The sequence below is a fragment of the Hippocampus comes genome, unplaced genomic scaffold, assembly GCF_001891065.2.
Source record: "Hippocampus comes isolate QL1 unplaced genomic scaffold, H_comes_QL1_v1.1 scaffold130, whole genome shotgun sequence".
Classification (NCBI taxonomy): domain Eukaryota; kingdom Metazoa; phylum Chordata; class Actinopteri; order Syngnathiformes; family Syngnathidae; genus Hippocampus; species Hippocampus comes.
The window spans coordinates 1,649,754-1,676,025 of NW_017842057.1; the positions used below are offsets into that span (position 1 = coordinate 1,649,754).

The 26,272-nt window shown below is 42.6% G+C and overlaps 1 protein-coding gene and 1 long non-coding RNA gene across 3 annotated transcripts in view; one reads left to right on the forward strand and one right to left on the reverse strand.

Annotated features, from left to right (window-relative positions):
- The window catches only part of nr6a1a (nuclear receptor subfamily 6, group A, member 1a), a 155,632-nt gene that overhangs the window by 98,186 nt on the left and 31,174 nt on the right, over positions 1–26,272 (reverse strand). For both annotated transcript variants that reach the window (XM_019860970.1, XM_019860969.1), the window contains exon 2: positions 18,349–18,396. In XM_019860970.1, the coding sequence (XP_019716529.1) occupies positions 18,349–18,396 (48 nt within the window). The remainder of the gene's footprint in view (positions 1–18,348; positions 18,397–26,272) is intronic.
- On the forward strand, positions 3,632–14,229 carry LOC109510577 (uncharacterized). The gene is made up of 2 exons (XR_002167153.1): positions 3,632–4,458; positions 12,985–14,229. It is a non-coding gene; the product is annotated as an uncharacterized LOC109510577 (long non-coding RNA).

Genomic DNA, 26,272 nt, shown 5'->3' on the forward strand with positions numbered 1-26,272 from the left:
TCTATAGGCTAATCGCTATGAAAAATATTATGAAACAGTCTTGGTTATTCTATAATTTACTGGTTGTAGTATGGTAACTTTATGAATAAAACATTCGTCACAAGGTATAGTAATGCTAATGTTAACTGTCAGTAGAACTAACGATGACGTGTGGTAGATTCTTTTGTCAAATTGATAGTAGATTACACATGCATCGTCTTGGGAAGAGTCCTGACTTAATAAAAAAAAAATAATAAAAAAAATGTCTTGGGAAGAGGATGTCAAGCCACATCAATTAATGATTACCAGTAAATTAATCTTTGCAGTGTGAGATTGGAAAAAATACTCTGATTTTGTGGTATGCTGTATTCATGATGCCATATGAGTACATCATATTTTGATCCATGTATTTTTTTGAATAAACCTGGAGTACACAGCTGCTGATGTTATGTTCATTGTTAATGCATAGTTTTCAAACATTTACCCTTGAAACATACTTTCGAGTTTCAGAATTCTTGATTATGAATATCAGTCAAAATAGAAAAATGGGTTCCCATGATGAACGTTTACGGAACCCAAAATTAGTTACCGTGGTTTCCCATTGGGTAATCTGACGGAACTGAAAAAATTTCCGAAATCCTCAGGCCTGCTACTGAATTATTTAAATTTTTGCAGCATTTCTTTAGAATTGTATGTATATGTTGTTGTTTGTGTCATTATCAAATGCAATTGAATAAGTAGACCATCTCAGAATTCGAAAATTGGGACTCTCTAAATGCATAATGGGACTCATACTTTTCTGATCAGCGAGTCCCTGGGACTCGCTGGCGGTAAACTGTAAAATTATCACCGAGTGTCACGGTAGCACGTATTTCTGAATTTCTTTCGACTAAATTTGCAAAACAGTATTTTTCTTTTGTCACTGAATGTACTGATCTGATAGGATACGAGAAGCAGAGGTGACATTTCTCCGGGTACTCTGGATTTCTCTCACACTCTGAAAAATGCATGTTAGGTTATGTAATTGGAGACTCGAAATTGTTGATGGATGGTTACTAAAGACAGTGATGACATCCTTGTATGATTTAAGACAATTACAGTACGGTACACACTGACGCACACCAATGAAATTATCAAGCTACAAATTATCCCAATTTGTACATAAAATATTCATAAAGTGGTTTGATGATATCATGAGCCTTGTGTACTGTAAATATGTTGATTTATTTAGTTATAAATTGTGACAAACCGAAGAGAATACACCTGCTATTTGGAACCATTGTCCAGACAGTGTGATAATGGCTCGTCACTATGGCCAAATACCCACATACAACACATACATAGGGTTGCATGCTATGCATGAGTACAAGTGAAATTGGGAACATGTGTCAGGTTGTATAGATATAGCTTACCGGTAGCTCAGAGTTATGAAAAAAGTGTACTCATTCCAAAATGCAATGTAATGTTTCATGTAACAAATGTTGCTTCAATCATATAGTTTTCACAGCTCACCAAGCATCATGATGACCTCATGAGTGCATCTGTTCCCAAATGGGTCGGGGCAATGAACAAAAAAACGGCTGTAAATAAAAACAAACATGTCTTTCCTATTTCGTGCGTGAATTATTAGTGCGATTTCCAGTATGAACTGGAACAGACATTTTGTTTACGTGCTAACTGTTTGTGCCAGTCTGCATTCTATGAAGGTTACAGACTTAAATCATGTGGGAACGGCAATTATTCTCAAGTCAACTCAACTGTATTCATAGAGCACTTTAAAACAACCACCGATGTGCACAAAGTGCTGTACATCGAGCAAAGATCATATATAGATAGATAAGATATACAATAACAAACAATAAAGCAATAAGTTAATAACAAAGATTTGAAAACAAATAATAGGATCTGAAAAAGAAGTGTAGGAGTTATGTGCTCCCTCTTACAGGTACCAGTCAAGAGGTGAGCAGCAGCATTCTGGACCAACTGGAGACACTGAATGGAGTATTGGCCGACTCCAAAGTAAAGTAGATTACAGTAACCCAGCCTGGATGTGATAAAGGCATGAATTACTGTTTCAAAGAATAAAAGAGAAAATATTACAGTCCATCGCTTCTTACTAAATGTAGCAGGGTTGGAGGATGAAACAAAAAAGTGACCAGTGACAACATGCAGTCACATGTTAAGCTACTTTCTGAACTTCGGTCGATAAGGCATTGAGCAATCTCAAAAGCTCTGAGGCGTAACTGTTGCCACAAAACAGTAAAGTTTGTCGCGTTTTGTTAAAAGATGTTCGACACAGTCTTATTTAGCTTAAAGCAGATGTAGGACCCAGCCAAACACTTAAAATGGACATCAACACCATTATTTCTAACTGCATGGCAACTGTACCACCAAGTATGTGCTCCAAAAAAACAGACAACCTAGTACATCATAAATGCAACACTGATTAATTTTATAAGTAAAATACTGTATCGTTGAACAGTGTATGACGGTTATTCTGAAATTCATTGATACTTTTCAACAAACCAAACGTATACCACATGTGAACTGTTGCCTGACTAAACCACCAAAGTATCTGCATGTTGAACCACGGGCTTTTTGTCCACAAGGAGCACACGTACACCGTTTAGGTGGTCGTTTCAAATTTTCACACAATTCTTCGGTGTTCGTCATCAGTGGAAAACTGTAGTCTTTTACATAACATTCTCTCTTTGTCCAGGGTGCATGCTGAAAACATTGCTCTTGTAGACACAAGGTGAACTTCTATGAGGGTTTCAGTTCAACCACAAACGTTTCGACAAGTTCCCAAGCTGCGCGAGGCATTTTCAGACGCTACTGAGGCTGATGATCATTTACAAAAGGAAACAAAAACCATACAAATGTGTTGCTGGAACAAACGGCTCACTGCTACTTGCGGCGTCTCCCAGGAAGTTGCGCTCACCATCGTTTCTACATCAGAGCACCCAGGAATAAGGTGGATAAAAACTGGTTCCCCAGAGGGAGAGAAATATTTTGCAAAAGCAAGTCTTTTTCACTACATAGCCATTTGACAACGCTACCGCCTCACACACTTGGTATAGATCGGCAATTATCGGTGCATATCCGGCAAATTCTGTTCTTCGGTTTCATGAGATCACGTGATCATGCGAGAGGGATTTGTGAACCTGGTGACGGCTCTGACGAAGGCTCGAGGGTTGGCAGACGAAAATATTAGCATGGTCGGAGAACTTCTCTACACTATCAAATATGTGTTTGAACACAGGAAATCCCAATCCATCAGATTGCTGTAGCGATTATACTTCGGTTTTCGAGCATGCATAGCAGCAAATTGGGGCAGACACCTGCATAGTACTGGCAACAGGAGCGCAAAGGAAAGACAGCTTCTGAGAGCCAATTTTTGGGGTACGTCTAATGTATGAGTGAGAAACTGGAGTATGTGTGGTTTATTTTAAACCATTTGGAAATAAAATAAATGAAGAAAGTGAGAAAAATACATTTCTCAGTGTGGAGATTCCATGCGGGCCTGGGTTTGCTCAAGGAGTTCTGCCTGCCTCCCACCACACCCCCCAAAAAGTGCTTGTTGGGTTAATTTCCCGAGTTCAGGGTGTACCCTGCTTTTCTCTTGAAATGAATTGTCGATCTGCACAAGTTGTTTTTCTGTCGTCAGATCATACTTTGAATCATATGTCTCTCTGGATGTTTTTTTTCCCCCCTTTTTCTTCCAGAGCCGTATCACAAAGACTCCGCCCATGCTGGCTGCGATTCAATAGAGAAGCATTCTCCTTTTAATGGTGTGAGCGCAAACCAATCACAGCACCCTGTGCTCCCCCTCCGCTCCCGAACCTCCAGCCAATCCCAGACAGCCTCGCTCCACACATGACACTATGTGCTGCTGTCCATCAAAAGCCTCATATATAGTGCATGCACGAAAATGTTAAACAGTTTCCAAACTTGTGCCTTGTCTTTTTGCGGGTGTGTTTGTGTGTACGGTTGCTAGTGTGTGTGTACCTCTGTGTGTGTGAGCGTGTACGTGCGAGCGTGCACGTGAGTGTGCAGAGTGTGTTTGTGCAGAGTGGGGGGTGGATGCATGTGGGAATGTGGTTTCTTGTTTATCTATGAAGCTGTGCAGAAGGCGCGAGAGGGAGAGAGGGAGGGCTTGAGTGAGGGAGAGAGGGAGAGAGAGAGAGAGAGAGAGAGAGAGAGAGAGATATTTGTGAGCCACTTGTATTTGCAAACTCCTGGCTGAGGTCCCACTGGCGGCAGGAAGATCGGACTGAAAGAGTGCATGTCAGGATTGTGCGCCACTGTGTGCTTGTACATGTGTCTGGGTGAGACAAACAGGCAGAGAGAGGACGCATTCAATCCATTTCACCCACATAGGCCGGTTTAATATTTCATGCCTGACTATGGAAGTGTTGCCCCATTTCTACTATCCAGCCACAATACATTGCTGTTGTCCAACTTTTGGTCCCGTTGCCGGTAAGTATTTGAACTGATTGACCTTCTCTTTTCGCTTAAAAAGCTTACTGATAATGCATGTCTTTAGCACTTTGGCATGTGTTCATTATTTCCCTGACTTCACTGTAGAATGTTTCAGCTTTCACTGAAATTTCAACCGCCGTTTCTTAAACGACTCGTGTGCCAAATGAATAGTTTTAACTGATTTACTTCCAGCTAGCACAGTGGCATGTGGGGATCCTAATATGCGTGAAAATGTATGAGTTTGTGTGCGTGTGTGTGTGTGTGTGTGTGTCTGCGCGTGTGTGTGTGTGTGTGTGTGTGTGTGTGTGTGTGTGTGTGTGTGTGTGTGTGTGTGATCAAAAGCAGTCAGAAACTCTGTGTGTGGGAGAACTTTGAGAAGAATGTATGTGAAAGAGAGCAACCGAGACAGAGATTGTGTGTGCTGGACAAAGTGTGCCGAGTGTGTGTGTGTGTGTGTGTGTGTGTGTGTGTGTGTGTGTGTGTGTGTGTGTGTGTGTGTGTGTGTGTGTGAGAGCGCGTGTATGTGTGTGAGATTGAGTGTTTGCTCTGTGGGAATGTAGACTGCAGCCGGCAGTAGCTATGTTTGACTGGGAGGAACTGAGCCAGACAGAAGACAAAAGCGAGCGGGGCAGCCCAGACAGGGTAGGTCAGCCATTAGAGGCTAAAGCGGAGGAGACCAGGCAGCCAGCTGCTGCCGCAATGGGAGGGGATCCCCGGCCAGTGGTGATCGAGAAGGGTGAAAGACCTTCCCTTTAATTTTGGGATTCTCAAAGTGGTCTCCCCGCCTCTCCAACTTGCTTTGCACGCCAGCTGAAGGAGATAAGATTTATTTCCTTCCATCATTGGCGTAAACCCTTTCAGTGTGTGAAACAATGAGGGTTCATATTGAAAAACGGATTCTTTGCCTCTGTTTCCAAATCTGCATACAAGAAGACGGAAATGCAGAATAGGAAGTCTAAATTTAGAGGTGTTTAAATATAGATGACCAATAGAAGAGAATGTCTCTTTTCGCACAGGCTTTAGTTCCTTTTTCCTTGGTTTTCCCCCATCAACTCACATGGGGAATCATTGGAATGTATTTTGTGACAGGAAGCGATGGTTTTTCCGATGTTGCCTTTTTTTTTTCGTCCTGGGCTGCTCTTGTGCAAAGCTCTTAATCCACTGCAAAAGCTTGAGTGCATAAGAGAGTAATGACAACAACAAAAACATCCCGACAGCCGACAGATGTACACGAGACTGCTGCAAAACTACAAAGGCTTAATGCCGGCACAAGAACAACAATCCGTGGAAAAACAAGTCATGGTATAAGAAAGCTACGTGTGTGCGCCAACCTTCTAGTTGAAAGCCAAATAAAATACCTGTACATGTAGAGTCTTGCCATCCTGATACACATCTTAGTCCACAGACCCGTTTTCAGCGGCAGCTTGACTCAAACTTCAAAGTCGCCTTTTGTTAGCTACTACTGGGAAAAAAAAATTGGGGAAAAATATTTTCTTCACAAACCGGTCAAGTAATACAGTGATTGTATTTTGAAATGTAGGCACTTCACAAGACTACATTTTGTCATTGACAAACTCTTGTCAAGGTTAATTCTTCATTTGGGTTCCCACCGTCAGCTAAGTGTTTTGGATATTGACTGTGACTGGCTGACGGTGCCTCAGAAGATGGGACCCCCCCAGCCCCAGCATCACTGGCAGAGCTAATGTAGTGTGCTCAGTTCAGAGAGGGCAGCAGTTGTGTAAGCAGCTCCTATGACCCTTCAACTCAGCCCTGCCTGGTCTCAGCTGAGCCCTCGAAGGACTTTGGTCCCATGCTTGACACTCTATAAGCCCCTCGACATGCTTTGTTCCCTCCCAGGCCTGCGTGTACCTGGATTTGAATAGAAACCAGACAGCAAGGCAACCCCCCCTCCCTCCCACCAAAACACAACACGCACGCACACACAAACGACGGTCTCCTCTGACACCACTCTTGCATGGGACAATGAGGATTTGTTAGTGCTCAACTGAACTGCAAGCCCCGGACACAAAGCATATAGCCTCCCACCGCAGTCCTCAGACTGAGAGTGCAGCAAGCTGAAGCACAGGCAGGCAGGACAGCAGCAGGGGGGCCCAGGGTGGGGATTGGGAGGGGGTGGAAGTGGGGGTTGTGTGCAGGGGTGGGATTAGCAGACAAGAGCTCAGAGTTGGGGGGATGGGAGCCAGAAATGAACAGGAAATTACTGCCTTTGATGAGGCTGTGGCAGATTCGCAGAGACTGAACTCCTCGAGGCATCTTCCCCCTACCATAAAAAAAAAAAAAAAACCTGTTTGAGCAGAAAATGCCAGAACCTCTTCAAGGCCCGCATGTGTCACTTTTCTCTGGCTGCAATGGACTTGTACAGGTGCTAAATAAACACTCGCAAAAGTTTGCTTCCCCCCTCCCCACTCCCAACCGTCCTTACATTTGAACCTTTCCATTCCCGGCTTTTTCTTCCCCTGCAGACAGCAGCCTCTGACCATGTCATGGGAATCCTATTAAGCTCAGTTGATCCGACCCATTTTCGCCTGCTGAAAAATCTGAATCCAGTCCACGTTGCAAGAAAAAAAAACGTATATATATATATACACACATATACACACACACACACACACACACGGTAGCAAAGTGGACTCAAATCGTATATACAAGTGCCAAAATGCTCATGCGCATCTTTTAAACAAAACAGCACATATAGTAGCTTAGTGTTTTGGTTGATTTAACAATAACTTCACATTCAACATTTGAATCTTTTGCATGACAAATAGACAAGCCCCTCCGTGCTAGAAGTGAGCTTCTGAGCATGAGGGAAGATGGTAATGTGTGTTCAGTGAATATCAGGGTCGATTAGAGAATTTCGTCTGGTCGAGCGACAGCAGATTAGACATTGCCTGCCTAATAAAGCAGAGAGAGGCCGCGGGCCGGTCGTCTGGCGCTCTGACCCACATTGCTGTGATGTGCACGTCACTTCCCATTATTCTGACAATTGAACGGCACATCAGCTGAGTGCACCATCATCTGCATACCCTCCCCACAGGCGTAGCCTGGCTCGCCGTAACCTCATGTTGTCACTAACCTTGGCTTCAAGAAGTGTGGCGTGAGTCAGAGTGAGGCAGTTCCACTGCGGCTGTCAGACCAAAGTGGAGGATTGGTCACGCAAGCAAAATGTTAGACTTGACGCTAACAAATCTAAACTTCAAGTCATGTCATGTCATGGCGAATACCTGGAAGCGCAACAATAACCCCTCTTCTTGGGTGTAGCGCCAAGCAGCATTTAAACCTAAAATAACAATTAAAAAAACTTGGCCTGACAGAACTGGCCATTTATTTCCCCCCTCCTGTGTTAACGAGGGAAGATGAGTACTCTTCTTCATGGCCCTACAGTCTGTAAAAAAGATGCACAATGGAGGTTTGAGATGATTAAGAGCAGATTAGTAGTACAAAAGAGAGAGAATTGGAAATACAGTACCCATCAATTATCTCAATAAGTACGCAAATCAAAAATGCCTTCACTTCAACCATCCGCGGCGCCAGTTGTTGGAGATCCACGCCATGTGTCCTTTATATAAAACGTAAGCGGTTTGGTGGCAGTTCTGCAGCTGGCTGACAGAGACAAGTCTGTTTGCAGGCAGCCTAAAAGATAATTGGCGGCTATGGAGTGAAAAGCGGCCTCAGCAACAGATAAGGACTGTGCGGAAAGCTCCATAATCAGCACGGATTAGCAAATGATAAATCATGGGTTCACATAAGTATGCTGTCACTGCGAGAAGAGCGAGAGGTAGGGGGAAAGCATAGGAGGGGAGATAGCAAAAGAGAGGGATAGAGAGAGAGAGAGAGAGAGAGAGAGAGAGAGAGAGAGAGAGAGAGAGAGAGAGAGAGAGCGTGAATAGCGGTGAGGATGGGGATGGGGTTTTTTTTCTGTAATTCAAAAGAAAGACAAAATAATACCATCTAGCAGGTCAGCAGGAGAGACGGGCTGTGAGGGGGGAAATGAAAAGAGAGGAGAAATTAAAAGCTCTGCCAACACTCTGGCTAATACAATCTTCTGCCTGTCAGATTACCTCCTTTAATCCAGAAAGGTTTAACGCCTCTTAGAAATCTGAAAGAAGACATGAATTCAGCAGAGATTTTCCTCGGCAAGAGAGGAGGAAGGTGCCAGGGAGGAGGGTTAAGTCGCTGAGCAACTCAGAAAAGCACCGGCCGCAACAGTCATCGAAGTTCGATGCAGGGGGCTCGGCGTTTGAATCCAAACTAGCTGACTTTTACCACCGCAGTATTGGTTTACTTCCAATGTCACGCTTTTAGCCATCACTTTGGGGAAAAAAAAGAACGTGAAACCACGGGCGTTTTAGAAGTGGGAAGAAAAGATGATCTTCATTTTATGAAGCTAATTGATCAGGTCACCGGAATACAAAGCACAGTGCAGTTGATTCAGGACACAGTGCCTCTGATGGGGTGATGACCAAATGCACCCAACTGCTGCGAAGTCTTCAGTTTGCAAAACGTGGATGGGAATCATAGAGCAGCGGAACAACATCGGAGACGGTTTCGTCTCAGTCGGTAGTACAAGGCAGGAACAGCGCCAAAAAATGCTGAATATGTAGTTAATTGCACCGGAGCAACCACATCACAGTTTTAATTAATGTATTGCTGGTTCTTCTATAATGGCTTTTGGCTGTGTAGTAAAACTTATACGAAAAAGATGACAGGACAAAAGAAAATATACATCTATCTATTTCACTCAAACCACTCCGCGCATCGAAATGCTGTTTTCGCTTGGTTATTCGGCCCAAAAAAAGACTTTCAGCCACAGGCTCCGTCTAGGCTGTCGAGTAGAACAGACTGCATGTGGGCTGAAAAAGTCCTCATCAAGCAGTCTGCTTTATCCTTCTGTCTCCCACTTATTTTTAAAATGTTTAAATCACGATTGGGATAATATTGCCTAGAGTAGACGGGGGGCGTATTTTAGATACATTGAAACATATTATTTCAGGGCGGGGCCAATCTGCACGTCTGAGTCTGTGGAAGATTTGAAAATAAAATGTTTGCGGACTGCAGAGAAATGTCACGGTTAAATTCAGACGACACTCACAAAAGGGCGCTTTCATCCCACTTTGTTCGAAATTCTCCAAACTACAGCGAGAAAGCGTGCGGTACATAATCATCAGCCTCAGCATTCATGAAATGAGCCGACAAAGCTTTGGAGAGGAGCGAGGAGTGTGACACGCAACGCGGTTCTCTCAGGCGCGCCGCACAAGTGGATAAGTCAACGAGAGCCAGATTGACACGATCAAGTGCTTCTGTAACCGTGTTCAAAAAGGTGCACAGCTAAGAGACATAAAATACATTTTTAAAAATATTTTTTTAAAAAACAGTCAACAGACAGGGGGCTCAGCAGAGGCAAATGCAAGAATACTGGCGGCTACAAGGACGAGCTGAGGAAAAGACAAGCAGGGAAAGGTAAGTCAGAAACGGCGTGGATGATGCGTTTGAGCAAAGTGTCACCCATTGAGAGTCACGGGTTAATGCTGAGAGGCAAGCTGGCAGTGGAGAGAGAGGCTGGGTTGGCTCCAGTCAAGGTTGCTCGTGAATGCCTGAAGCCTTGGCAGGGTGATCCATGGCACGTGGAGGCTGAGGGATTCTGGAAAGGCTTGGCAGTCGGCCACAAGGCGTCCCTCAACTGGAGCGGGGCTGGCCTAAGACCCATGCTAGTGAGCAACTGTCTTCAATTGTTGACTCGGAACAGTTACATAGATTACAATGGAGCACTGCAAAAGCGTACGATAGCTAATCCAGCTCATATTATAACAGATAGTCCTTCCCTCAAGATTCCTATGCCTTGTTTTTGTTTTTATGAACAGGTGGGGGGGGGGGGGAGACGCACCACTCGATTGTGATTTTAGTGGCTTTTGTAGTTTTAAGGTGCGCCCATTTTGTAATGACTTCATCAAATGTGCGTCACCAGAATTCAATGGGAACGTACATCCACTCAAAAATCCTTCCCCAAATTTCGATATCAATCAACAAAACATGCCGACCAAGCAACAAACTAAAAAGCCCCGCGCACTTCCGTTAAAATTTACTGCCAAATTTAAAATCACCGTACACCGGCAAATCAATGATCTGATACCGTAATATTGAAAATGATTTCCAGTCTGACTTTTACATTTCATATCTGCACTTTTATATTCCTTCACATTCGACTGTAATTTCTTAGTGTGACAGCACGGGATGTAAAACTGAATGCTGCCGCAGTGGTGAATGTCTTCTATATTACTTCACGGCAGACAGAAAACGTCCTATCGGGCTTCAAGCCTGTTTGGAGTGATACAGTAATTACAGCAAATTTGTGGAATTGAGTTGGCCATGATGAGGCTCGTTCGCAATGCTGGTTATTGAGATTTGAGATTGAGAAGACTGTGCAAAAAATGTGGAATGATGATATGGTAAAGTGTGCAAGTACATTTGCTGTAAGCATCCGAGCCGATGTCTTTCGGAGCAGGCATCTCAGCTACGGTGGTCGTGTTTCGGTGTACAAGTTATGACAACATGTTTGTATCATGTCTGCTTCTTTCTGAGCGCGTAGCTTTTCATTGCCTTGGAGATTCTTTGAAATTGCATGACATGACTGGCAACTTCAACTGTTGTTTTCACACTGCTGTAGCAAATCAGACAGTAGGAAAAAAGAGAGTTCCTTATTAGGTGAAGTTATTGATCTATCGAGTCTTAATTCCGAGTATGTGGAGGTGTCGTTTTATGGGTGTGGTGAACATATTCGCAGGTATACACTTACTGTTTTCAGAAAAGTAAGCTACTGTATTTCATCTCGTCAGTGGTGCTCAAAGCGATATCCGGCGAGTTCTCTAAATCAACACAGATTGCCGCAGTATGTTAGCTCTGCCACAGTGCCACTGTCACCCGGTAACATGGCACGTCTTTCACCTTCACGTTCACACAGGAGGCAAAATCCATTTTACAAAGTCATAACTTCATTCATGCTTGCTTCAATTTACACCAGCTTTGAACACGGCAGCACGGAGGCCTGGCTGTCGACCGGCCGGCAACACGACAGGGTACACTGTGTGCTTCTCATTGTCCAACCCCTGGAATGTGCTGACGAGGCAGAGTTCACACTAGTTCAGTCACATCGTTGCACTCTTCACTCAAGCCCTGTCAAGCTCTCATGCTCGGCAAGCTATTTTTACACGCTACACTTTGGTACATTTGTCAGTTATTCAAAGTTTCTGGTGATGGCACCAGTGCCAGTATTAACATCTCCAAGGAACTATTGCCCTGCTTAACAATTAGAAGGCAGCGACTTAGCGTACCAGTTTGGTCACACGAAAGAAAGCAGTGGAGGCGGTATGAGAGGAAGAGCTATTTGAGAATGGGGGGCGGGGGGGGAAACTCAAGTGTATCTGTGGCACACAGCCAACGAGGCCAAGTGCCAAGGAGGGAAGCCACTTTACCCTTAGCCAGAGGGCTCTGAAAAAGAAAAAAAAAAAAGATTCATTCCCTACTTGTCTGTGAATGGAAACACGTCGAGCAAGGAAAGGCAGGGAGATGCATTCTTGAGGCTAAGAGGCATCTAACGAGGAGCAACGTGGAGATAAAACAAGAAATATGGCCCATAGGTTTTACCCGAAAGCTGTAAACAAACGTGTGACATTTTTCTTTCTCAGTTCTCACTAAACTTAATGGGAACCTCCTTTTCCCAGAATTTGTCGACGCGGAACAAAACTTCAGTCATGCTCATGAAAACAGTTTCTTGGTGGAGAAGAACTAACTCTTTCAAAGGTCGCGGTAATATGGAATGCACTCAGCAATGGCTTCACGCTGAAGATGTACATTGCGTGAAGACTCGCACATAAGAGCTTCTTATGCGGCGTGCTAATTTTTCATCGTAGTGATCAGAAAGCCAGCTCTGCAAAGCTGGAACAAATCTCGTGACAACAATGACTTGTAACGCTTGCTACCAACAACGTTTCAATTGTGAATGAAAATTGTGAGGAAAAAAAAAAAAAGCCTCCAACTGGTTAAGTAGCCTAAATTCATCACAAAAAAGAAAATGGAAAGGCAAACGCAGTACAGTGTTCTACATTCCTTTCTCTGGTTGCAACAGCCAAGCAAGCAAGCCGGAGAGGAAGAAGACAGTGCATTGTCGCGGAGACACTGATAGATAGACAGACATTGAGAGCATTAATAAAACATGGCTGCATGATTTTCCAACCTCAAAGAAGCGAACACAGGAAGGCGCACTCCCAGAGCAGAAGCTGAGGTTCAGCGCAGGGTAAAGGGAACAGTAATCTCTAACTAGCACACCACTGCAGTGCACTAAGCTGTGGGGCACAGCCACATTCCCTGATCGCACTTGGAAGCATTAATTCCACTGCTTCCACCAGCCAGACTGACAACATGTTCTGCCCTTTTATTCACGCTATTTCAGATGTTTTCCCCGTCTTTTGTTTCCTCCCCCCACTTTTTTTTTTTTTTTTTTTGCTGCAGGCAGAACGAGACAAGACAGCACCGCTCATCATTCTGAAGAAGGTGGGGATGAAGATAAAACGATGAACGAGTTTACTGGCATATCTGAAGAGCTATTTTCAGGGAAATCCAAGCCTCCGCATCATCATCATCATCATCATCATCATCCTCATTCCTTCTGGTTTGCCGGCAACGTCATTTAAACCTCAACATGAGCATGGGTGGTAACACATGGTGGAGCACGGCTTACCCACTCAGGCCAAGAGAAATACCCACGCAAAAAGTTAAACAGCACTTTGGTTTGAAGGCTTCAATTTTCAACCGACTGCTGAAAGCTGAAGCCAGATCACAGAAACAACTGATACCGTGGCAAATTTACATACGCTCCATAATTTAAATCTGGAACTGCAGACATTTTAAAAAACAAGCGGTATGGGCGGCAACCGGCAAACTAGTGTGGGATTTTCCACTTGCCGGAGACAAAACGAAGCGACAATAAGAACCATGCAACCAATGGAAAGGGAAAAAAAATGTGCTGTGCTTTTTGATCTTTCTCAAAGTTTGTGTGTGTTTAAGTTGTTCGGCCAGTGAAACATCTGCCATCAATCAAACAGCAACGGCGAGGTCCATAATCTGTGTCGGTGTCCACAGTGAACATTCAACGCTGTCGGTGAGTTTGAACTCAGGCAAAACCATCGACCGTTGACTGTACCCTGAGGGGCGCCATGAGCTTCTTGAAATATCCTGCGACCGTTCCACGGATGCTGGATTCCTAACGCTCGCCTGCTGAAGAATTTGTTTAGGACGGACCGGACACTTTGGCTTCACCTGTAAATGCTGCAATAAACATTCATTGCTGTCGGTGGGTTGACACGAGAATAACTCACTGATCAATGAATGCAAACTGCGGTAAACTGTCTCAGAGAGGCTGAGGAGATGACACCGAACACAAATTCTGACAATATGCAACGATGAAACAATATGGATAGAACATAGATTGGAATAGAGTGGTGGCCCTACCTCCTTTAAAGCACAAAAATGAAAATGTGGAACTTGATTGAGTTCAGTGCTCTTTGCTTTTGCTCGTAATTAGGAACACATTTTGTCTTATCTGCTGTGAGACCGACTCGACTGTGATTGGTGTTCAACAAGACATGTTTCTTGTAAGAGTTCAACAATGCAAATGAAGACCAAAGAGTGTCAACAAACATTCCTAAAACTTTTCTGATGGATTTTTCAAAAATAAATAAAGACTATCACATGCTTCACATTGCATTCATTTGATGGCATCAAGCTACATTCTTATTTCAATATAAGAGTTGGACGCTATCAAAGCCAAGTTCTAAATGGGACGTAACTAGATGTCTTCCTGATGTATTCCTTAAATCTTTGTGAACCGAGTTTGTTGCAGATGATACTTACTATTCGTATTTTTGTTTTGTGCCCACTGCAGAATCAATTGACGCATGTTTGTGGATCTTCGGCCTATAACAGGATTCCCACCAAGACCTATTCATTTTAAATTTGTAAAATTACAACTTAAAAACTTTTTTTTTTTAAAAAGTGGAAATTGCTTTCCACTTAACAGTTGAATTCCAAACGAAACCGCCAAATCACTCTGGTTAGCCATGTTGTCTGCTACCTTACGCAAGATGAAACTAATCAACTGCAGCAGATGTGTACATGCCTTAGTCTTACATGAAAGCAGAACATATTTTTCCTGAACTAAAAACATTCCCTGAATTTCATATCCCTATATTAACATGTCATGCTTGCTTAAGTTATATACTGTTCAGGGAGAACTTCAATGACGGAGATAAGAACCTGAACCGATAAAAAGTCAGTCTTCGTTTTGCACTACATGAAGGACCTATAGGCATATGGTAATAATCTTTGACTAATTGTCCCATAAAGGCTAGATAAACACTACGAGGGGAGAGGTGGGGTGGGGAGTGGGGGGACAGCCCCTGCAGTCGTGGCACAAGATATTCTCTTTTTTTTCTGTTTTCTGAATTTAATAATAGCAACCAAGTGGGAGGTGCTAACAATCGTCTGTCAGAAATCTTAGATAGAAATTAACTGATTCTGATTTTGAAGAATGATATTTAGTTTACCTGGGAAAAAAATGCCTATATCATACAATGTATACAGTAATATATATAAGTCATTCAATATATAATTCAACTGGTAAAATTCTGTGATTGGCTGGCAACCAGTTGAGGGTGTGCCCCGCCTACTGCCTGATGACGGCCGGGATAGGCTCCTGCACGCCCGCGACTCTCGTGAGGATAAGCGGTTGGGAAAATGGATGGATGGAATTTGTCAAATTTAGGGAAAATGACAGACAAAACAGAAGAACGGTTGAGGGGATTGCTGAGACTTAGCGGATATATATTGGATTATATTACTGTAAAACTGAAATCACAGCACAGGAAAGTACTCCAACTCTAAAGTTGGGTGTGACAAGAGGTACTGTCGCTACATACATTAGGGCCACACACAAATCTGCATGTGTATCCCCACGGACTTGCAGCTTTGTCCTGACAAATTCTAATGTTCGAGGCAATGACACAGGAACAGCGTGACCCACTTGTCTCTGAACCCGGAAACACTCCACAGGATGACCCCCGAGGCCAACTCAACGGGCACCAATCGAACAAAAGAGTTGGGTGACTAACAACTAGGATAACCATAAATTTCTAAAAGGCTGAAATCAAAAGAAAGCATGGGGGCACTCTATACTTCACTCATACTACATTCCATGCACAAGGTGAGAGAAAGAGACATGGGAGACCACTGACAGAAGAATCTGTTCAAGAAAAATACCAGTAAAAGTGTTTTAGACTTCAAAACATTCTACTCAGACAAGTGAAAACATACAAAATACATTTTGTTGGCAGGGCGGGAGGGGGGGAGGGCGTCGTGAAGCAAAAAGTGAAAGCGCTGTCAAAAACATTCGAACACTCTGCTGCTTTGTTCCCTGGAAAATGAAAACCTGGTGATCTCGAATGACTTTTGGACTCAAACATAAAAAGTCAACCCAGATATACGAGACAAAGGGAAAGCCTGAGCTGGGTTACAGCCAAATACTTCCATATGGATGTCGAGTTCATCGGGTCCAGGTGGCACGTGGGCGCAGACATAACATCCAGCATGCTTTTAACGCCCTCTGTTGGCCTGGAACGTGTCGTGCAGCAGGAGCCCTTACCTTGTCAGCAGCTGAAGCGGCACTTATTTGGCAGATGAACAATGATTTCATTGTTAAAAAAAAAAAAGAAATCACTCCAGAATAAATAATAATATAGGAAATATTGTGCAGTATCATTTAAGTCACTAACGTCAGGCATGAAAGAAGTGTTCTTTTTGCAAATTCATGATTGTAAACCATGACACACATTTTCCCAGGATGTACGCACACTGTATGCAATAGTGCAGTGCAATTATGTCATCACACATATGTGTGAAATTATTGACGGAGGAGAAAATGGAAGTGGGAAAGTATTTCAGTGTTGTGGAATAGGCAGCTGCTTGGTAATGATTAACAATGGAACATAACTAGTCACCAAAGAAGCTTGATAACCATGCAACTGTGTGTGTGTGTGTGTGTGTGTGTGTGTGTGTGTGTGTGTGTCTCCAGAGTCCATGCAAAAAAATAAAAATAAAATACAGCGTAAAAAGCTATATTGTAACCACTGTCTGATTTTCATTCGAATGAAATTTTACCTAACATTTGAATATGTTAAGTGATGACTGAATTACAGTATATTTGGTGGGAAAGTATTTCAGTGTTGTGGAATAGGCAGCTGCTTGGTAATGATTAACAATGGAACATAACTAGTCACCAAAGAAGCTTGATAACCATGCAACTGTGTGTGTGTGTGTGTGTGTGTGTGTGTGTGTGTGTGTGTCTCCAGAGTCCATGCAAAAAAATAAAAATAAAATACAGCGTAAAAAGCTATATTGTAACCACTGTCTGATTTTCATTCGAATGAAATTTTACCTAACATTTGAATATGTTAAGTGATGACTGAATTACAGTATATTTGAGTTTCCATGAAACCAGGTGGAGCGAGTTTTTCTAAAACAGCTTAAACCATTTTCAGTGCAGTCAATTTAAAATAAAAACCTAAGATCACTTACCATCAATCTCAAGTATCGTGGGTCAAATCTGATAAGACAGGGTCCCAAAACAAATGACAGAAATGAGGCTTTCGATGATTGGAACCGAATCAACAAGATAGTGCTGAAAACAGCTGTTGCTAACGCAGCTATTTGGCCCCTGACCTAGGTTTCTGGTCACTGAATGGGGGTCTCTGAATTCCCACCCCTGTTAGAACATTTACAAGGCCTGCCTCAGCCCCCCTTGACCTGAGCATCACCCTTACCCGATGCATGCACTGAGGCATCCTAAGGGTAGAATAGGGCCAATAGCAAGCAAGCCAGTGAGTCGCCACGGCCACAAGCCCAACTCGTCAAGTTTACAACCCCATCAGGTTTGGCCTCATAAATCCACGACTCCTCCTGCTGTACACAACAATGCTGCTTATTCACTCGTTGTGCAGGTTCAATAGTTCTTCTCGGACTCGCTTCCACTTTTTCACCTCGACCCCTCCGATTCTCTTCTCACAAGTTTATAGAGGGAGCGATTGAGAAAGGCCCGAGGAGAGCTGCAGACAATCGGAGCAGCGAGTCACGTCGGGGTCAGCGTTTTCTGAACTGTGTTCAACCTCTGACCCTTCCTACGTGCCACCTGGCGCTGCAATGGCAGCAATGGGAGTCCTGGGTGAACTTCGCCTGAACCTGGACCTTAACATTGGACCATCACCTCACCCCTGCCTCTTTGTTCCAAGTCTCTTCCTGAGAAGGGGCATATTTCTGGCATCTTTTGATTCAGCACTCTTGGCCTGTCAATGTAGGTTTGCACTTGCAGTGATTATGTTGACTATATGATAAGAGAGCAAACAATTAGTACATTGGTGACATTAGTTTTCCTGACACTGGCACAATAATAAATCAATGTCGTGACTGCCTTACATTCTTTTACTTCAGGTGCCTTTTCCGTTCTCTGTTTAAGAATATGGGGATTGACCTGTGCAAGAGGGAGAACTGTTTTTGAGTGTACACTCCCCTCTTGTGGATATCACGAGGAAGTGTTACTCAGTCAGTAAATTTATCATGCTCACGGATGGGTGAAGCCCTGGGCTGCCGTGGACCTTTTGTAATGGAAGGTGTGTTTCTATTGTTGTAAAACTGGAGAAAAGCAGCCCAACTTTAGATGAACCTTAATTGATGGCTAGCACTATGCAGTCGAGATGTGATTAAAAAGATTGCTCTTGCTAGATTGATGGAAAGATGGATAGGTAGGTAGGTAGGTGAATGACTTACCCATGCTGTCATTATTTTCCGGCTCTAGTGAGTGGTCCCCATAAAAGCCTGCAAAAAGAGAGATCATTTAGTTCAAGTTACATTTTTTTTTGTCTTAGTTTGTAAGCTGCAGCTGTTGTGCTCAATAAATAACGATGCTGTATGGTGTTTCTATTAAATTGCACAATTACACTGAGAAATGAATGACGAGAACACTTTGAGCCCCCCTCATGAGACACAGGACAATGGTTTAGGCACAAATGACGCTGCACACAGCAATGTAATTCCATCAGCAAACTAAATACCAAGAGATACCTCCGTGGTGATTGACACCAAAATTTTTACACAGGTCAACGTATGGCGATAATCAATTCCTTGTCGAAGCAACTAATGCAATAGCGAGTTGGAGCTCTTTCGCCTTAATACAATATTATGAACAAACAGATATAATCAAAAATAGCTAGCGCAACACATGATGCAAAGCTGACAGAACCAAATCACTCCATGAAGCTCATCCACACAAATCCATATTTTAAGGATTTACTGCTGTAGTATATGTCGCCTCCATGCTTCACCTCAATACACCATATCTCACTTTTCAAGTCTATGATAAAACAAGGGCCTACAATGTCTTTATTTTAAAAGTATGACTTTACAGCTAAAGTGGCCCCGTCATGAGCCAGGGGTTGTGCCCAATGGGAATTTCAGGAAAATGTGTTAACTTTTCCGAACGGCCAGTGTATTTATGGGCTGGTCCTGGTCATCTCGCCCAACTCCCACCCTCTACCGACGATTGTTTTTGAGCATGTTACTGCCACACCCCGTCGCTGACTGCTTTTCGGCGCATGACAATCCGTCAACAACAACTTTTCAATACATGATGGCCACAAACCATGATTCAAGTTAATTATGCACTGTATATTTAGTAAAACAAGACAGAATAGACTTTGGAATTTTCCGCACTATATGGCACACCAAAAACGATTAAATTTTCTCAAAAGCCAACAGTGCGCCTTAAAATCCGATGCGCCTCATATATGGATCAATATTCAGATTTCTTGGACATAGAATCTTAAATGTTCTGTAAAGCACTTTGTTCCAGCTACAGCGGTTGTGAAAGCTCTATATAAATAAAGCTGGATTGCATCGTATTGTATTCCTTTTAGCATCGCTCCATCTAGTAGATGCATAACTGCAGCCTATATTGTAGCTTTTGTTCTATGCGCCTCATAATGTGGTGCACCTTATGTATGAAAACTGTTTTAAAATGGGCCATTCATTGAAGGTGCGCCGTATATTCCGAAGCGCCTTATCGTGCGGAAAAGACGGTACTTATTTGAAAATACAAGTAATGAGTACAGAACAAGTACTGCTGCTTCAGACTTGGTGCAGGGCCCCAGGCTAACTTTTTTTTTTTTTTACTAGGACCACAGTGGCCCCTTAGCGGAAATTTTAGGGTCAGAGTATCATTTAGTGGAACACACCTGAAATTAACTTGCAAAATAAATATTCATTTAATTTCACTATATTGCGAAAAAATGGCCTAAAATACGAGCAGAAGTTTGTCAGTCGCAAAAAAATTATTCAAGAGGAGTCATTTAAAAAAATAATCGTCAGATTTACTGGTCACACTGGCACAAATAGATTACACAAATTATCACTTTGCAAGGTGGTGGTGGACCCCAGAAAGCAGGCAGGAAGAAGGAGCAGGTTGTACTTGAAGAAGTGTATTGAAACAGAAAACTAAATCCAAAACAAACAGTCCAAAGTAGCAAACAAAAATCACAACTGAAGCTAGAACAGAACTGTGACCAAAACAAACCTGACAGCAGCAGACAAACGGCAACAAACAAACATGACAGTAGCAAAGAGCAACAATGACCCGACACTGAGTGTTCGGGCTGGGAGTCCTTTTAAAACACTAATTACATAATGACCAACAGGTGTGCATCTGCAGGGAGAGCCCTACAGTGCCACCTGTTGGTCCCAAACCGAATCATGACACAAATAGATTATTATTCTGCTTGCCAGGCCCCCTCACACTCACAATATGGCAAGCAAGGACGAACACTGCCCGAAATCAGTCTCAGGGGTTCTGGAGGTTAAGACACACCCGACTCAGCATGTCAATTAGCTATGACACACCCACCTGGCCATCACTGGCTGCAGATGATCACCTTACATTGTTTGTCCAATCAGTGCTGCGGGAAATTTAGTTCGCTCAATCGTCAAAGTGTGACTGTCGTGATAGTACGTCATGCACGGTTGATTTTGTGCACAATTAAAAAAAACATATACTTATGTCTAGAAATTGTATTTACCGGTACTTTTTTTTAGTCTTTGATAAATGTGTTTTTTACGAGTTGAATTCATAAACAAAAAAAAAAAAAATCATATTTTTATTTTTCACTAATGAAGGGTTTGATGAATATTCATATGAATTTGTTGGGTTCAATACCTCTAACAAGAATAAGAACCATTGCCCTAAATGAATTAACTATTGGTCAGGGGCATAGCCAGCACCATTTCAGTGGATTGGCCAGTGAGAAAAAAACATGCCAATGAGGGATGGTCAAGGTTGGGTGGTGCACGTGCGAGTCATTCTTCATCATACCTTCCACAGTCATGGTTTCATGAAATAAAACGTACACATATCCCGAATCAGGCCCGCCACACTCATAAACAAGCAAGTCTATGTAAAAAGCAATGATTATTTTCTAGACAATGCCATTTTCTTTGCCTCGGCTTGGTTTTTAAGTACTACCTCATAGTCTACTTCTATGATGCACTGATTCACGAGCTAACAGCCAATCAGAAAGATCAATTGTCATAGAGTACTGTCAACTTCATTTTGCATACTGCCGTCAATGGCTTATTCGTTGAAATCATATTTAAAAGCACAATGGCTATAGTGGACAGCTTGTCATGTTATTAGGTTACAGGGTGCATGAAAGAGTTAAAACCAGAAGTTTATGTAATGACTCGAGAAAAGGCAAAAATGAGATTCGCATCCAGGCTCTCATATGCACGACGGCAGCACAGAATGACCCCGGACTGAACAAGCGTGTGTTTGTTGTCATGTCTTATTTAGCGGAACCAATCCATGCTAGATCAGGCAAATTATGACATGGCAGTCAATAATTTTGCATAAATTGCAAAGTATCGACCAATTTTGATACACTCGATCAGATAGTTGTAAAGTCTACTTTTGGATTACTCCCGACACCGAAAATGTTAATAAAGACAAAATAAAAATAAATATGACGACAGCATATATTTGCATACACTGCATCCCGGTTATTTGCGGGGAGTAGGGACCAGGCCAGCCTACAAATATCGAAAATCTGTATGTAAGCGACACCCGTTGAAATGCATACAGTATATTTATATTGCATATATCTACAGATGTCATATTGATGACGTTTTCTTCAGCAAACAATACATAGTGTACATGTTAGTGGAATATCGGCCATCTGAACATTATAGGTCCTTTAAGAGAGGAACCACACTGATATTTATTTGTTCTCACAGAATTGTACTGTACAGTATGTTCAAATTGCGACATTGAAGTTGTAGGCCTTTAAGTGTTTTTTTTTCTTTTTTTTTCATGGCAGTATCAATTAAGAGCCCCCCAACAATCTGTAACCTCAATAATTGTTCCTCTTTGCTGTCTACAATTTCACTTGTACATCATGCCAATCCCATCTGTGCTCATTGTATGGAGACTTGAGCTTCCACATTTTTTTCCCATGCTGCCTGATGACTCCATCACACGTATCCGACAACTGCTTGATGTGGTTTCTCAAAGCATCAGATCCCCCCCTTCTATGTCAGTGTACCATCCAATCAACAGTTGTAGACCCCTGACCCAACACACGCCACCTGCCCCTCACCACCACAGCCACTTCCTACACCCCCTCCCACAGTCAACACGAGCATATGTTTTCCCTAGAGCATTCAACCACACAACCTCTGTTCAAACACACACGTGCCTTGGTGGCCCGCCATGAATAGACACACTTTTCAGACATATGACACACAAACAAGCTACAGACAGGCCACGAGAAATCTGAATCTAACAGGTTACGCGAACAAAAAAAAGATCAATCCACACAAATGTCTGAGCACCCAGACAGGAGTATTTTTGTTGTCTGAATCATAAGTTACAAGGGTCATTCAATAAATAAAGTGAGTTTTTCGGTACAAGGACTTCTAATAAAGATAAAAGTTTACTTTTTTCTTTTTCCAACGTAGTCTCCCAGCACTGTCACACACTTTTTCCATCTGTGCACAAGCTTCCATATTCCCTCAGCATAAAAATCTTTGGACTGATGCCTCAGCCAGTCGCTCAGAACACTTTTGACGTCATCGTTACTTTCAAACTTTGTGCCTCTTGTGAACGCTTTTAAGGGACCAAACAGGTGAACGTCTGAATGGGCAGGGCTGGGCTGTTAAGGGGATGAGGGAGCAGTTCCCATCCCAGCTCGTTGATGGTCTGCATCGTTTGGACTGCTGTGTGAGGCCTTGCGTTTTCATGATGCAAGAGTCCTTCTGACTGTTGACCCCTACATTTGTTCTTTATGTCTTTCTTGACCTTGCCTCAGCAGTTCACAGTAGTTGGCACCAAGTTTGAAAGTGACGATGAAGTCAAAAGTGTTGTGAGCGACTGGCTAGGCCATTGTTTCTGTTTAAATGACGTCCCACTTCCGGGTTTGTCGCTCGTCAGGATTTCAATCTTGGAAAAGGATTTCTCTGTCAAATTAACGAAATAGAAATCATTTTTTCATGCTTTATTTAAGGTATTTTGGTCAATTACTTGTGACATAAAAATATTTTGTTTTGGATTTGCAAAAATTACTTCACTCTTGACCTTTAAGTTGAAGGAATCATCTTCCATGAAATGTGCGCCGACACAATTCTGGTTCAAAATATGGAGGAGTGTTTCCAAAAATGTTACAGTTAGCCATTTTTCCTACGTTGAGTGGGCTCTCAGCATCCACAAAGTGGGCAAGTATTTACTGTCGATAATGAGTGACAAATCTATGTCACAGTGGCATCGAATTAAAATCCACTCGTTATGCAGACTCTTTGCCTTTCAAAGGCTATTGCAAGCAAACAAAAAAAACACAAGAGATGTGAAACTTAAACCATGTCTACACCATACAAAAACCAATTTGTGCCAATTTAATCAAAGTACAACTAGAGGAAGATGACTTCAAGCCGCAGTTTGAGTGGACAACATTCACAAGACGGAAACTCACAAATTCAGCTGCTGATTTTCAAGAGTTCAAAGAAGTTATCGTCTCAATCATTCTAGCTCGGTGTTAGCTATTCTTGCTCGAGGCCCCAAGGTCATTGTTGCAGAAAAAGAGAACTTTGTATGCTACTCCAAAGCAGAAATCAGGGATACCTGCACATCACGGCTAATTCACAGATCAAAACTGATTCTTGTTCTCTCTGTGAATCCAAGCGCTGCTGTTTATGCGCAATGCGACACTCGCACATGGCTACATTTCAGCTAGGCCGCTCGCTCCCTTTGTCTCCCTTTAACTCACTCTCTTACTCCCATAAGGTATTAAAAATGGTCAAACGAACAGTTTGATAGGTTATCATAATTTCTTGCTCAACTATATCATCCCGAGAGATGCTTCCAAGACGAGGACTGGCGTGGTCTTTGTCCATACAGTTCTCTGAGGTAGCAGTGTGCACTGAAAATGACCAGTGTGTGGTCTCTGTTGCTAATCCTCGTGACATCTTATTGATCATTATCGCCAGGGGCTGAGAAACCTTTAAGAAGCAGCCAATACAGCCGGAGCCTGGTCTGCTGCGGCCCATTGTGAGCTAACAAAGAAAGGCTGCATCTTTAACCTTTCACCTCTAAAACCTCCACAACCTCCAGCTCTATCAGCTCCCCATCAAAATAACACACAGGCTCATGTCCCTTATATCTCCCTCCTTAGATGTAGACCAGAATGCTCAATCTGACATTTACTGCAGTGGTTCAGTATTGTATCAGGGCTTTCTCTCAGGCAGTTCTTGAATGCACTGATGATAAGAAGGTTAGATGGATGATTTGCTATCATAACAGATGCATGTAAAGCCTGAGATATTTAAACTTTGTTGTACTTTTTAAGTCTTCCATTTTATGATTAAAAAAAGAAATAGGCATCATTACTATGGCTATAAATTACAGGTTATTTAGGTGACTGATTGTTAAACAGTGTCTTCAAGATGTTTAACTGTATGTTACTATTTCTCTTGGAATGAGAGTCAAAGGAAATTGTCTTTCAGCAAAAACTTTTACAATTTACTTTTAGAATAACGCTCCCCCCGAAAATTAAATACAATTCCCAACGAGTAAATGTCTTTTTCCAATATAACCCGATCCACTTTACTCACAGAAGACACCATATGGTAGCGCTGTTTGTGCAAGAGGCCAGAAGAAGCCTCAGCCATGATTTAAATGCAGCAGATTTGTTTGTGCAAGAGGCCAGAAGAAGAAGCCTCAGCCATGATTTAAATGCAGCAGATATTGAATGTACACTAAGTAACCCACCCTTTGAAATCCTCAACCGGCAACTATGCATTAGAAGTGTCTGGAATCTCTCTCCAACATTCATAGCGCTTCGATCAGTCCATCACTGTCCCTGTTTTTCACTCACAGATGGCTGAGGTTACGCATGGCTACCCGAGGGCAACGCCAGCTTGTTACCAGAGAAGCTTGGCCACTACCTTCCATCCTGGCAGAATCTGGTTGGCTGTGTTCCAATCAAGCCCACCCAGCTACAACATCTCAAGTCTATTCGCACACACTTTACACTTTACAGGATGATGATGATGTTGAAAAAGAGACATCAGAGATGTTCCACATTTACTAATTTTCTGATTGATTTTCTGTAAAACCAGATTATCATCAGTTGCAATCTTATTTTGAGGCAGGGATGGGCAATTGAAATGCTGAAGGGGGCCACAATTTTTGATCAGTGCTACTGGGGGGCAAACAGGACCATGCACCAAGCAGATGCATGGCAAAAATTCTATTTTGAATAAGGACAAAATTAGGGGTGTCAATTTATCGCGTTAATTGCGAATAATTAATTACAGTCATATTTCGCGCGTTATGTTTTTTAATCGCATTAATCTAAATTTTAATCTCTAACTTAATTGTTTCTGTAGGCGGGTGGCCTTTTTATAATATCCCTTTTCATGTGTTGGCTTCCTGTGTTTGAGTAGTTGAAGGTGGGGAAACAACTGTCAGTCACAGCCTGAAGCGGACATTGATTGGCTGTCATTATGTTTGAGTGAGGAGAGGATAAGTGAAAATGGAGGAGCATGTAAGAGTTCTCGGCACAATGAATGGAAAATTTACTTTTCAAAAACGCCCTGATGGCACTATTAATAAAAGTAGAGTGTTGTGCCTAATTTGTAAGAAGGAGTTTTCTGACCACCGAAGCACCTCAAGTTTAGCCTGCCACATTAATGCAAAGCACCCAGTCGCGAGTACATCCACAGCTAACGTTAGCACCGAAAGCGTTAACAATATAGCGAGCTAAAGCAAAGCTCTTCGCCAAATGAAACTCGAGGAGAACACCCCACGTACAAGGCATGAAGTCAACATAGTTGCTGTGTCCTCAGTAGCCTACCAGAAGTGGTTGATGTTTATTTCAGAACTTTATTTTCTCATGATGAACAGTATTATTTCTGAAGTGCTAACCTACAGCATCATGATTTAAGGGGCTCTTTTTTTTTTTTTATCCGAAGAAAGTTCATTGTTGAGTACAGTAAATATTCCCATCCCCGGAATTCTATGAAAAGGAATATCCTTCACTCGGAACAAAAGCCTGTGCATTAACATTTTGACTACGATATTACATGTTACCGGAACTTACGTAAGCGGAAATTCCACTACCCGTAACCCGGATTGAGACGTCATGCCGCGGGAGCT